The sequence below is a fragment of the Calidris pugnax genome, unplaced genomic scaffold, assembly GCF_001431845.1.
Source record: "Calidris pugnax isolate Ruff unplaced genomic scaffold, ASM143184v1 scaffold244, whole genome shotgun sequence".
NCBI classification, from domain to species: domain Eukaryota; kingdom Metazoa; phylum Chordata; class Aves; order Charadriiformes; family Scolopacidae; genus Calidris; species Calidris pugnax.
This window is the reverse complement of record NW_015091141.1, coordinates 2,202,839-2,214,413: the sequence shown is the minus strand read 5'-3', so window position 1 is coordinate 2,214,413 and position 11,575 is coordinate 2,202,839. Positions and strand designations below refer to the sequence as shown.

General features: G+C 62.1%; 2 protein-coding genes across 3 annotated transcripts in view; one reads left to right on the top strand and one right to left on the bottom strand.

The window, feature by feature from the left end:
- Positions 1–2,368, top strand: part of FAHD2A (fumarylacetoacetate hydrolase domain containing 2A) — a 2,477-nt gene extending 109 nt beyond the window's left edge. For both annotated transcript variants that reach the window (XM_014958724.1, XM_014958725.1), the window contains exons 2-8: positions 750–940; positions 1,020–1,236; positions 1,331–1,390; positions 1,475–1,637; positions 1,832–1,940; positions 2,034–2,121; positions 2,226–2,368. In XM_014958724.1, coding sequence (XP_014814210.1) covers positions 756–940; positions 1,020–1,236; positions 1,331–1,390; positions 1,475–1,637; positions 1,832–1,940; positions 2,034–2,121; positions 2,226–2,288 — 885 coding nt within the window. In that variant the 5' untranslated portion in view covers positions 750–755 and the 3' untranslated portion in view covers positions 2,289–2,368. The remainder of the gene's footprint in view (positions 1–749; positions 941–1,019; positions 1,237–1,330; positions 1,391–1,474; positions 1,638–1,831; positions 1,941–2,033; positions 2,122–2,225) is intronic.
- The window catches only part of GPAT2 (glycerol-3-phosphate acyltransferase 2, mitochondrial), a 10,090-nt gene continuing 883 nt past the window's right edge, over positions 2,369–11,575 (bottom strand). Inside the window, exons 2-23 of the mRNA XM_014958707.1 lie at positions 10,491–10,576; positions 9,537–9,648; positions 9,190–9,303; positions 8,984–9,057; positions 7,663–7,773; positions 7,041–7,169; positions 6,033–6,132; positions 5,814–5,950; positions 5,606–5,705; positions 5,252–5,458; positions 5,038–5,148; positions 4,684–4,769; positions 4,481–4,599; positions 4,315–4,385; positions 3,963–4,227; positions 3,745–3,893; positions 3,562–3,639; positions 3,251–3,379; positions 3,047–3,167; positions 2,798–2,851; positions 2,617–2,672; positions 2,369–2,540 (exon numbers count right to left, since the gene is read on the bottom strand). Of these exons, the coding sequence (XP_014814193.1) occupies positions 2,382–2,540; positions 2,617–2,672; positions 2,798–2,851; positions 3,047–3,167; positions 3,251–3,379; positions 3,562–3,639; positions 3,745–3,893; positions 3,963–4,227; positions 4,315–4,385; positions 4,481–4,599; positions 4,684–4,769; positions 5,038–5,148; positions 5,252–5,458; positions 5,606–5,705; positions 5,814–5,950; positions 6,033–6,132; positions 7,041–7,169; positions 7,663–7,773; positions 8,984–9,057; positions 9,190–9,303 (2,370 nt within the window). The 5' untranslated portion in view covers positions 9,537–9,648; positions 10,491–10,576 and the 3' untranslated portion in view covers positions 2,369–2,381. The remainder of the gene's footprint in view (positions 2,541–2,616; positions 2,673–2,797; positions 2,852–3,046; positions 3,168–3,250; positions 3,380–3,561; positions 3,640–3,744; positions 3,894–3,962; positions 4,228–4,314; positions 4,386–4,480; positions 4,600–4,683; positions 4,770–5,037; positions 5,149–5,251; positions 5,459–5,605; positions 5,706–5,813; positions 5,951–6,032; positions 6,133–7,040; positions 7,170–7,662; positions 7,774–8,983; positions 9,058–9,189; positions 9,304–9,536; positions 9,649–10,490; positions 10,577–11,575) is intronic.

The following is an 11,575-nucleotide window of genomic DNA, read 5'->3' as shown; positions in this document are numbered from 1 at the left end:
CACCAAGGCTGAGCGGGATTGGGGGGGGATCCCTGGGAGCGGGGGTCCCCAGCACCAGCGCTGAGCGGGATCGGGGCAGGGGGGAGGGGATCCATGGGATTGGGGCTGAGCAGGATCAGGGGTATCCCTAGGATGGGGAAAGGAATCCCCTGGGATCCCCCAGGATGGAGGGGTGGGGGATGTGTGTGAGGATCCCCTGGGTCTAGGGTTGTGAGTGCAATGGGGGGGATCCCCTGGGACTGGGGGGATCCCTGGGATCAGGCTGAGCGGTATAAGGTTGGGGGGCAGCCCCTGTGCCAGGAGGAGTGTGGGATCAGGGGGGAGATTCCTCAGGCCTGGATCCTCCAGAGATCCCCACCGTGCAGGTGGGGGGGGGGGCAGGGGGAGGTACCCCCAGGGTCAGGGCTGCACGGGATCAAGCATGGGATCTGCTTCCCCCCGCCCCAGCGCCTTGGGGGATCCCTCCTCTCCCTGGATCCATTCCCCACTGGGGGCGGGGGGGGTAGGGATTCGTTGGGAATCTGCTCTGGGCTGGGATTTCCCCCCTGGGGAGGGATCCACTGCCGCAGGCCGGGATCCCCCTCCTTCAGGATCCCTCCTGCACTGGGTCCTGATAGATCCGGAGGGATCCCCAACAGGATGGACCCTTATTCTCCCTCCTCACCCCCACCAGTGGTGGGGAGGGCAGCACCCAGGGAGGGTCCCAGGATCCCTTGGATGCAGGATCCTGAGGATCTGTGTCCCCCCAGGCAGGGATGCGGCCGGCAGGGGCCCTACGGCTGGTGCGGTTCCGGGGTCCCGGGGGGGCTGAGCCCCGTCTGGGGCTGGAGGAAGGTCCCGGGGGGGCCCTGCTGGACCTGAGCGCAGCCGAGCCAGGGCTGCCCCGCTCCATGCGCGCCCTCCTGGAGAGGGGCCCCCCGGCGCTGGCGGCAGCGCAGAGGTGGGTGACACCCCGGGGACATCCCATGGGGCACCGGCACCACCGGCGGCACCCCCACCGAGCCCCGGCATCCCGGCAGGGCGCTGGAGTCGGGGGGGCACCGGGTGCCGCGGGAGGCGGTGCGGCTGCTGGCACCCGTGGGGGACCCGCAGAAGGTCATCGCCGTGGGGCTCAACTACCGCGACCACTGCCTGGAGCAGGACGTCAAGGTCCCCAAGGAGCCCATCATCTTCAGCAAGTTCCCCAGCGCCATCATCGGCCCCTTTGATGACATCGTGCACCCTGAGGACAGCAGCGTGAGGACCCCTCCCCAGTCCCCATGCCCCCCGCCAACCAGGGAGGTCTGTCCCCCCTCCCTGCTCCCCAATACCCCCATTTTTCCCCCCATAGGAGGTGGACTGGGAGGTGGAGCTGGCTGCCGTCATCGGGAAGGAGGGGCGGCACATCAAGGTAACACACCCCCCCATCCCCCTCCTCGGTGCCTGTCCCCACCCCAATTAAGTGGGTCCACATTGTCCTCATCCCCCAACCAAGGAGTCATCAGCAATGGACCACATCGTGGGCTTCACGGTGGCCAACGACGTCAGTGCCCGGGACTGGCAGATGAAGAGGAACGGGAGGCAATGGCTGCTGGGGAAAACCTTCGACACCTTCTGTCCCCTGGGGCCAGCTCTTGTCACCAAGGAGGCGGTAGCAGGTGAGGACAGGACGGGGACAGGACAGGGATGGGACAGGAACTCTTTCCTGGCTAACACAGGAGCCAGCAAGGCACCAAATTTGCCCAAAAGCAAATTTTGGCCCAAGGGAGAGTGTTGGGGGTGGCCAGGGGTCCCCCAGCACTGTTCCTGTGCCCCCACCCTGGTGTCACCTGTCCCTCTCTGTCCCCACCAGATGTCCACAACCTGAGAATCCGCTGCAGCGTCAACGGGCAGCTGATGCAGGACAGCAGCACCAGCCAGCTCATCTTCAGGCTGCCCAAACTCATCGCCTGGATCTCCCGGTAGGTGCCATGGGCTAGGGGACACACAGTGAGGGTGACACTGCTGCCCTGGGGACCGGGGGGGCTGCTGCTGACACCTCCCGCATCCCCCAGGTTCGTCACGCTCGTCCCCGGGGACATCTTGCTGACGGGAACCCCTCCTGGTGTGGGGGTCTTTCGAAAGCCCCCCGTGTTTCTGAAGGTGAGGGAAAGGCAAGGAGAGACTCGAAATCGGGTTGGGATGGCAGCACGGGGCCATACAGGATGAGGGGACAGGGTGAGCCACCGTGTCTCTGCCCCTTGCAGAGAGGAGACAAGGTGCAGTGCGAGATCGAGGAGCTGGGCACCATCTGCAACAAGGTGGTGTGAAGACAGAGACGCCACATCTCACCCCGATTCAGCTGCCTTAACCGCCCCCCGGTGCAATAAATCCACCAGCTGGGTCGGTACCTGCTCCCACGTTTATTGGCAGTGGCAGCTCCTGGTTTTACCGGCACTGGTGGCTACGGCCGGGACGAACTGCTGGATGAAGGCTTGCAGCTTGGCACGGCTGCTGCTGGAGTGGAAAGGCTGGGTGAGGCAGAGCAGGGGGCCTGCAGGGGTCCACACCTCCTCCAGCACCTGGGGAGGGAGAGAAGCATCACTTGAGGGGGGGGAAGGAGGGAGGGGAGGGCTGGCAGCACCCGGTCACACTTACCCCCATCTCCTTGAAGGTCTGGAGGGAGCTGAGGACCAAGCTCCTGTCCGGGTGCTCTAGAGGGAGAGAAGTCGCTGAGGGTCACCTTCGACCCACCCCCTGGGCACCCCCAGCCTGGCTTTGGGGGGTTCTGACCCCAAAGAGGAGGGAAGCCCCCATGTTTCCCACCAACCCAACCCACCGAAAGCATCCTCCTCGCTCAGGAACTGCAGCAGTGCTTCGACGTAGGCTGGCTCTGGGGTGGGAGACACAGAGTGGGGGGTCAGATCCCAGCTCCTGGGGGGGCAGAGCCCCTCTCCGGTCCTGGTGCAGAGCCAGGGCTGCAAGGGAGCTTGGGCTGTGCCTCAGTTTCCCCAAAAGCCAAACCAAGGTGTGGGGGAGGGCTAGTGTGGGTGGAGAAGTAGTTGCCCACGCCGGGGTGGGGTCCTACCAGGCTGGGGCCAGCTGGGTCGGTCCAGGAAAGCCACGGCACTGGCACAGGTCCTCAATACTGGGCGCAGGAGGTGGCAGAGGAAGAGGAGGAGGCCGGGAGAGCCCTGGGGCTCACTGAGCTGGAGGGGGAAGGCAGAGTTTGGGGAGAGCAGTCTCCCCAGAGTTTGGGGAGAGCAGCAGCCCGGGGGGACACCCCCAGTACCTTGAAGCAGTGCTTGGGGGCCTCGTCCTGGCTGTCACTGTCGCTGTCGGTGAAGTCCATCCCTGCCCAGGGCCGCCGGCTGCAGAAGGGGCGCGGGGCCAAGTCGCAGACCCAGCGCTCGCTCTCCGGCTGCGGGGGGACAAGGTGGGTACCACATCACCTTTGATGCCACCCCACGGGTGTCCATCCATCCCCCCAGCAGTGATCCCGGCCCCACGTCCCATTCCTGGCCAGGACCCTCAGTGGGGGCTGAGCCACCCGTCCCCCAGCACCAGGAGGGGATTTCAGGGACGGGGCGGGGAGGCACCCACCTCTTCAGCCTCCAGCAGCCCACAGAGGAGCAGCTTGTCCAGGATGTCCCGGCTGAGGCAGTCGAGGGGCTGGCAGGGCTGGGGGAGAGGAGGAAAGGCGCTGGGCTCCCCGCAGCCAGGCAGGCAGTGGTGACAGGCCACTTCCACGTGATGGCAGTGCCACCCTGCGCCGCCAACCCCTACCTGCAGTCCCAGGAGATTTGGGGGCAGCAGCCGGAGCAGCTCCAGGATCTTGCGGAGCAACTCGTCCTGGCTGAGCACGATGCCGGAGGGTCCCACGGTCACCCCCAGGAAGGGCAGCATCTCCATCAGCAGGGCGTGGATGGCGCAGGCTGCCGGGAAAGCGGTGTCACCGATCCCCCCCCCGAGTCACCCGTCCCCTCCCATGCCTCACTCCTCACCTCCCACCGCCTCGCGGGCGAAGATGGGCAGGATGGCAGCACTGTGGTGGCCCAGCTCCCGTAGGGCCACCACTGAGGCCTCGGGGACCACCAGGATGTCACCGATGGGGGCGAGGTGGTAGAGGGTGAGGTGGGCTCGGAGCAGGGCCAGGCTGTGCTGCACCAGGGCACGCAGCTGCCCCGAGAAGCCCACGTCACGCTGGCGCAGCAGGATCTCCTCCAGCAGCCAGGCAAAGTCCCGCATCAGCTGGGAGAGGAAGACACCCTGGAGGAAGAAGAGGATGAGCCGGTCCCTTGCGTGGCTCTGGAAATCTTGCTCCGAAGGAAAAGAAACTTGGACACCGTGTCTCACCTCCTGGTGCTTGTGCAGCAGCAGCGCAGCTGTGATCCCCACAGCCATGACAGCAGAGCAGGCAACGCCGTCTGCCAGGAGAGGAGAGGTGCTCATTAGCAAATTGGGCTACAAAACCACCCCCCCCACACACACACCCCCCCCAAGCCCACAGGGACCCCCTCACCACTCAGGGAGTGCAGGCCCAGCTTGGTCACCAGTATTTCCTCTTCTACCCCTAAACCAGTGGCCGCCGTAGGGCTGGGACTCCAAAGCTCTGCCTTCTGGGTGTCCAGCTGGTTGGGGCTGGAGAAAACGGGGTGAGAGGGATGAGAAAGCAGAGCCAGGAGCAGGCGTGGGGGGCAAGATGCTGGCCCGATGCCTGCTTACCCCATGCCAAGGATAGTGGGCAGCAGCAGCTCCTCCAGCCGCTTCCCCCTGCAGCTCTGCTTGACGAGGTTTTTGGCCACAAACTCCTGGGAAGGAGGCAAACCCAGCCTGCTGGTGCTCACAGCCCTCGGTGCCAACAAGCCGACTTCATCCCTGGGGTCCCCCGGGCCCACAAGTGCTGTCCCGTTGCCCCCCAGCTTTCCTGGTGGTGGGCTCACCAGATCCCCTGGAGAACACTGGATACACCCCAGACCCCTCCATCCACCCCCCACAGGGGGCTGCGCAGGCCACCACCACGGCAATAAACCCTCTGGGGCTGGCCAGGAGCCAGGGCCACCAGCCCCGCTGCCGTACCTGCAAGGAGAAGGGCTGGGCGAAGTCCACTCGGGCACAGCCATGGCTCCGGCGCAGGGCCCGGCAGGCGGCCCGCAGGCAAGTGCCGAGGCCGAGGGGCTGGGTGCCGTGCTGGGAGGAGAGGGGACCAGGGCGTTAGTGGGGGGACAGGGGCGAGTGAGCCCGCCAGGAACGCGCCTGGTGATTCAGGGAGGGGGTGGGCAAAGCCTCTCACCGCTCCCTGGCACTGCAAACCGCCGGGGACCATGTCATAGGCGATGCCCACGGGGACCAGGAGGACGTCGGGGACGGCACCATCCCGCATGGCTCGGTACACCATGGCCAGCCACTGCCGGGCAGGGGGGGAGAGGTGCAGGGCGACCAAGGGCTCCTCCAGGAAGATAAGCAGGGGCTGGCGGCTCCTCAGCACCTCCTCCGTGTACTGGGGGGAGATGGGGTGGGGCTGGGGGTGCTGGGAGCTGCCAGTACCCACCACACAGCCGCACAGCTCAGCCCTAAACACCTTCATCAAGCACTTTTGGGGCTCAGGGGATGTTTCATCCCTCCCAACGCTCCAGGCAGGACCTACCGTGGCCAGGACAGCCCCCGGGAGCCCTTCATCCTGGTCACTCAGTGTCTGCTCCATCCTCGACGGCAGGAAAATCCCTCCCAGGCGGGCGAGCAAGGCTCTGTGGGGAAAAGAAGCCACCACGGGAACCCGCCTTGCATGAGGCAAAGTCCCCCCAGCTCCCCACCACAGCTCAGGGCTTTGCCTTACCGGTGTCTCTGTGCCTTACCGGAGGCGAGGGCTGCAGACCTGGCTGCCCACCGTCACCCTGGGCACCCCCAGCCCCTGGGAGAAGAGGAGGAAGGACAGGAGCAGCCCATCCAGCGGGGATTTGTGGGTCGAGAGGAAAACCAGCGGCACATTGGGCTGCAAGGAAGGCGGCCAGGGCTCAGTGCCCAGCGTGCTGATGGCAAGGCACAGGGCAAGAGCGGCGCCCGGGGCTCCCTACCGTCCTGGCAGCCCTCAGCACCATCGCCAGCTGCCCCCGGTGGAGCTGCACACTGAGGAAGAGCCAGTTCAGGAGCTTGAGCAAAGCCCAGTTGCACAGCCTGCAGGGAAACAAGCAAGTCAGCCACCCCACGGGGGCTGGGGCTGCCCCCAAACTCCCCTCCACACCTGATCCAGGCCACCCTACCCTGCCTCAGTTTCCCCACCCAGGCAAAAAAAGTGGGTTGCGCGAGACGGCTCGACTCAAAATGTCACTTCTCAGCTCCCGTAAAGCAAATAAACAGCTTTACAATAAATTAAGTTAAAACATTAAAGGCTGGATGTGACAAGACCACCCCCTTCTCCCCCGGCAACAAAAGCTGAAGTCAATTACCCCTCCATCTCCCTGTCCTCCCGCACGCTGTTTACGAGAAGGATCCGAATGCTTTTATCCCCTGGATAATTTCTTCCCTTTAAATACTTCAGACTGCTCAGAGGGTTCTTTTATTACAGTTCAATCAGACAAGCAATTAGGCTACAATGCAACCTTTAATTGCCAATTTCTCAATGACAGGAGAAAAAAAAGAAAAGAGGGGAGAGAGAGAGAGAAAGGAAAAGTTCCCTTTTGCTTTGCTTTGCCTTCCATCCTCCCAGTGTTTTTCCCTGCCCCCTGTCTCCTCCAGTCCAGTGTCAGATTCAGCTCCCTGGAAGGAACTGGGGGAAATATCCCCAGGGAGCTGTGCGGGACCCCAAAGGGCTCCCCAAAGGGCTCCCCAGATGATCCACCTGCATCTCCCCCAAAGGATCCCTGCATCACCCCATCCCTGAAAGGATGGTTTGTGGGATCGAGGCACTGAGCCACCGCTCAAAGCGCATCTGAAGGGCCTTAACAGATATCAGGAGCCCAAAGGACCTGGAGTGGAGTCAAGGGACTGGGAATGCACCCATCAGGCACTGGGATCCCTCCAGTGGGAGGTGCTCGTAAAGGGGATCCGCACCCACGACCCTCTCCGCGGGAGGGAACACAGACCTCAGCATGAGAAGGGAGAGCGGGGCCTGGATTTCAGCCAGGATACGGACTATTTTCTCCTTCCACCGCCGGTGGGATTCGCCGTCCCCACTCGAGCCATGGGACCCGCCAGTAGCTACATCCCGTACCCTGGGAAGAGTGGATGGAGAGGAGGAGGGAAGCAGGAGGCAGAGCGAGGGATTAAGCAGCAATCTGCATTACAGTAATTACAGCAGTCCTGGCTGACAGCCTCCTGCCATGTAATTAGTGGTGGTGACAAATTAGGTGACAGTTGCTTGCTGTCACCGGGAGGGGGCAAGACCAGGAGAGCCCTGGGGGCGTCTGGGGGCAGAGCCCGGAGACAGGAGAGCAGGGTCCCCATCAAGCCGGGGTACCAGCCTCTTTTGGGGCACTGAGCCCTGGGGAGGGGGGTTGCAAAGTCCCTTCCTAGGGGGGAGTCTTGGGTAAGGGCGCAGCAGCGAGGAGCAGCCAGCGGCTTCCTTTCCCCTGGGCACAGAGGAGCACATCCCTGGCTCCAGTGACCAAACGGGATCCAGCAGGATCAGGAGACAATGCTGGGGCACCCAAGTTCTCCCCAGGGTGAGGGTGACCCCGGAGAGCCCCTCCGGCTGCTCCCACCTACCTCCTGCTGCGGCAGATCCTGGCCAGGAGGTCCCTGGGGGTGTCCACAGGAACTTCCCAGCCCCAGATGGCGAGGAATCCACAGACCCTTCGGACCAGCCAGCCCCGGTACCTGGGCAGGGAGACAGAAAGCCACGTCCCGGTGGTGAGAGGCTTTTCCAGGGCACTCAGCCTCCCTCAAAATGGCCGTTTGCCAGAATTTGAGATTTATTTTTTTTCCCTCCCCATTTTACAGCTGGGAAAAGGGAGGCAGGAGTAGAGCAATGCTCCGGGCCACCCCAGTCCTCACACTGCTGTCCCCAGGAAACCTGCAATCGCTAGAAACGCACAGGGGATGCTACAGAGGTCCCAAATCGGGGACTTTTCCAAATCTGCCCCCAAACCAGAGCTAGGCAGCACCAAAAAGGGACGCAACTGAGTTTTTCGATGTGGCAACCCTGCAACAGGGCTGCAGGTGGCCAGAGAGGGACACAGGAGCTTCAGACCACCGTCTTTCCGCTCGTGATCTCAGCCACCCATCACTGGGCTCTTTTTAGCCACCCCACAACTCCCGTGTCGCTGCAAGCGGAGATGAATTATTCAAAGAGTTTGAAAGCTGGGATATTTCAAGCTGAATGGAGTATAATGACCCGATTCGGAAAAATACAGTGCGAAATTGCTAAGCCACGAGGGACTGCTCTGGGAAGGGGAGAGGAACCGAAGGACCAGCACCTCCGGAACAAAAAATATCTCGGGCATTTGGCAAGGAAATGGCTCCCGGGCTCCACGTCAGCTCCTGGGCCGGGGGAAAGGCTGGTGGACACCAGCTGAGGTCCTGCACTGGGGCCCGTGGGGAGGAGGAAGAACAGGAAGGGTCAGGGATGAGGCCACTTTGCGTCTCCCCAGGGGCACCGAGGGCTGCGTGCGTGAGCTTGTCCTTGTGCGGAAGCCAGGGCGGAGAATGAAAACACCCCCGGCCGTCCCGCGAGCTCTTCCCAACAGCATCGAGCCTTGTTTAAAAAAAGAAATGACCCCAAATCCTCGACTGTGACTTCTCCCCCCAGCCCAAGCATGACAGCAACCAAGGAACAGAGCAAGCCCTCGCCCCTCAGCTGTTATTAATGCTCTGCACTGGGAGATGCGGCTTCCAGCCATTGAAAATAGAATTAACATAACTCCTTTTTGGACTAATTAGGGAGCAAGGATAATGGAGAGGTGTCCCCACACTCCTGTGCAGCAGGGGAAGGGATTTCCATGTAGATTTGGACAAAAACCTGGGGGCGGGGGGGGGAGGAAAGCGTTTTTCCCAGCATTCCCTGGCAGAGAGCTCATCCCATCCTCACCGCGTGTCCTCCTCCGTCACCCGGATGGCATCGCGGAAGCCGAGAGAGGAGAGATGCTTGTGGTAGAATCCATCCTGGAAGGAAAGAGTGGAAAGCCTTGGAATGAGGGGGGGAAGGTTTTGGCTGCGCTCACCCCGCTCCAGGCCCCAGCCCCTTTGGATGGGGCCCGTCCCCTCCAACAGCACCCGGGGACCCCACACTCTTACCCAGCTCTTCGGGGTGCAGGTCTGGCAGCAACGCCCTAAGAACGGACGGTGCTTTCCCAGAAAAGGGGTGAAAACTTCCAGTTTCTGCCCCGAATTGCAGACCCAGTTTTTCATCTGAGGAGGGAAAGACAGGCTGAGGGAAGGGAGGAAAGGCGCAAACCCTGCGGGAACACCTGCTGGTGGTGAATGCTCCCCAAAATGCACTCACGCCGCAGGGGGAAGTCCCGTTACTGGGGAAAAATAATCCCAAATTTATCTGGAATGGAAGGGGCCGCTGCTGAGGGGAGACTCCAGATGGTTCCCACCAAGGGGACACCACCCCCCACCCCAGCCGCCGAGTCACCTACGTTTGGGTCCAGAGGAGCACGGAGACCTGGGTCTGGTGGGATCAACACCCTGGGGGGAGCTCTGGCAGCAGATTCTGTGCCCTTGGGGACACGTCCAGCACCTGGAGCTCAGCTGGGGGGGACACGGGCAAGAGGAGATCAGTGAGAGGCAGGGGGGATGCAGGGGGACACCTGGACCCCTTGTCCTCATCCCCATAACCAGAGCTGAGGGACGAAACAGCGACATAGGATAGGACCCACAGGGTGCTGGGGGTGGGGGGGGGAACCCCTCTCCCCACTTCGCAGGGAAGGAACCTGCTCCTTGGCAGGGCAACGGATGGTTTATAGTGCAAAAAGAGGGGGGGGGGGGGGGGGGAATAAAATAAAATAAAATACCAACCCAGCAACCAATGCGGCAAAAAAAAAAAACCCCTCGGGGGAAAGAATTTATTCTTTGTAATTGAGCTGCGGAGCTGCTACAATTGACTTTTCCCTCCCACACCCTCCTCCCCCCGGCACGGAGATGCCAATCTGCACCCAAAAACCCCAAACCGCTGGGATCCTCAACCCTGGCCCCCCCCACGGGGCTGGGGGCACCCACCAGTGCTGGGAGAGACACCCCCCCCACACCCCCCCAGCAAGGTGTCTGAGGCTTTTAAATCACATCTAGTAGTTACAGGGTAGTTTTCAGGAATTTTAAGGAAATTTTATTCCCTAAAAAAGGAGAGAGGAAGGAAGAAAACAAAAATAATCTGTTTTTAAAAATGTTGCTGGGGGGCAGGGTAAAAGAAAAGTGGGGTGGGAAGGAAGGAAACCCCATTGAGGTTTGGGAGCTGCTGGAAATCGCCCCCAGGGCAAAGCTCAGAGGGATTTACCGGGGGGTGCTCATGGTGTGGGGTGAAGGGCATCCCCCCCCCGGTTTGGGGGTGGCAGCATCTCCTCAGTGCTCATCCCTGTCCCCAGGGAGTCACCTACCTCTGGGGGGACGGTAATGGTAGCCCAGGGTGTAGGGGACACGTCCCCAGACCAGGGAGAAGAGGAGCCGGGGGTGCTCGAGTGTCCTGGGAAAAAGAAAAAAAGGCAGAAATGGGCAGAAAGGCCTGTTTTTGAAGGCTTGGGTTACTCAGAGGGGACTGCTGGCACCCCCCATGTTCTATAGGGCTTCGGGGGGGGAGGGGGGTGATAGCAGACCCCACACATCCCATAGGGCCCTGGTTGGAAGGCAGCACGCCCCACACACCCTATAGGGCTTGGGGGGGGTTAAACACTCCCCACACACCCTATAGGGCTTGGGGGGGGTTAAACACTCCCCACACACCCTATAGGGCTTGGGGGGGGTTAAACACTCCCCACACACCCTATAGGGCTTGGGGGGGGTTAAACACTCCCCACACACCCTATAGGGCTTGGGGGGGGTTAAACACTCCCCACACACCCTATAGGGCTTGGGGGGGGTTAAACACTCCCCACACACCCTATAGGGCTTGGGGGGGGTTAAACACTCCCCACACACCCTATAGGGCTTGGGGGGGGTTAAACACTCCCCACACACCCTATAGGGCTTGGGGGGGGTTAAACACTCCCCACACACCCTATAGGGCTTGGGGGGGGTTAAACACTCCCCACACACCCTATAGGGCTTGGGGGGGGTTAAACACTCCCCACACACCCTATAGGGCTTGGGGGGGGTTAAACACTCCCCACACACCCTATAGGGCTTGGGGGGGGTTAAACACTCCCCACACACCCTATAGGGCTTGGGGGGGGTTAAACACTCCCCACACACCCTATAGGGCTTGGGGGGGGAGAGGGGTAAACACTCCCCACATGGCCTATAGGGCTTCAGGGGATGGGGCGGGCAATACCTCCCCCCCGGGCCCTACATGCCCTATAGGGCCCGGGGGGGTGGGGTAAACAACCCACACGGGCCCCACACACACTATAGGGCCTGTGGGGAGAGGGGGCAATACCTCCCCCCTCAGACCCCTCACACACTATAGGGCCGGGGTGGAGAGGGGGGCAATACCTCCCCCCCAGGCCCCGCACACCCCACAGGGCCG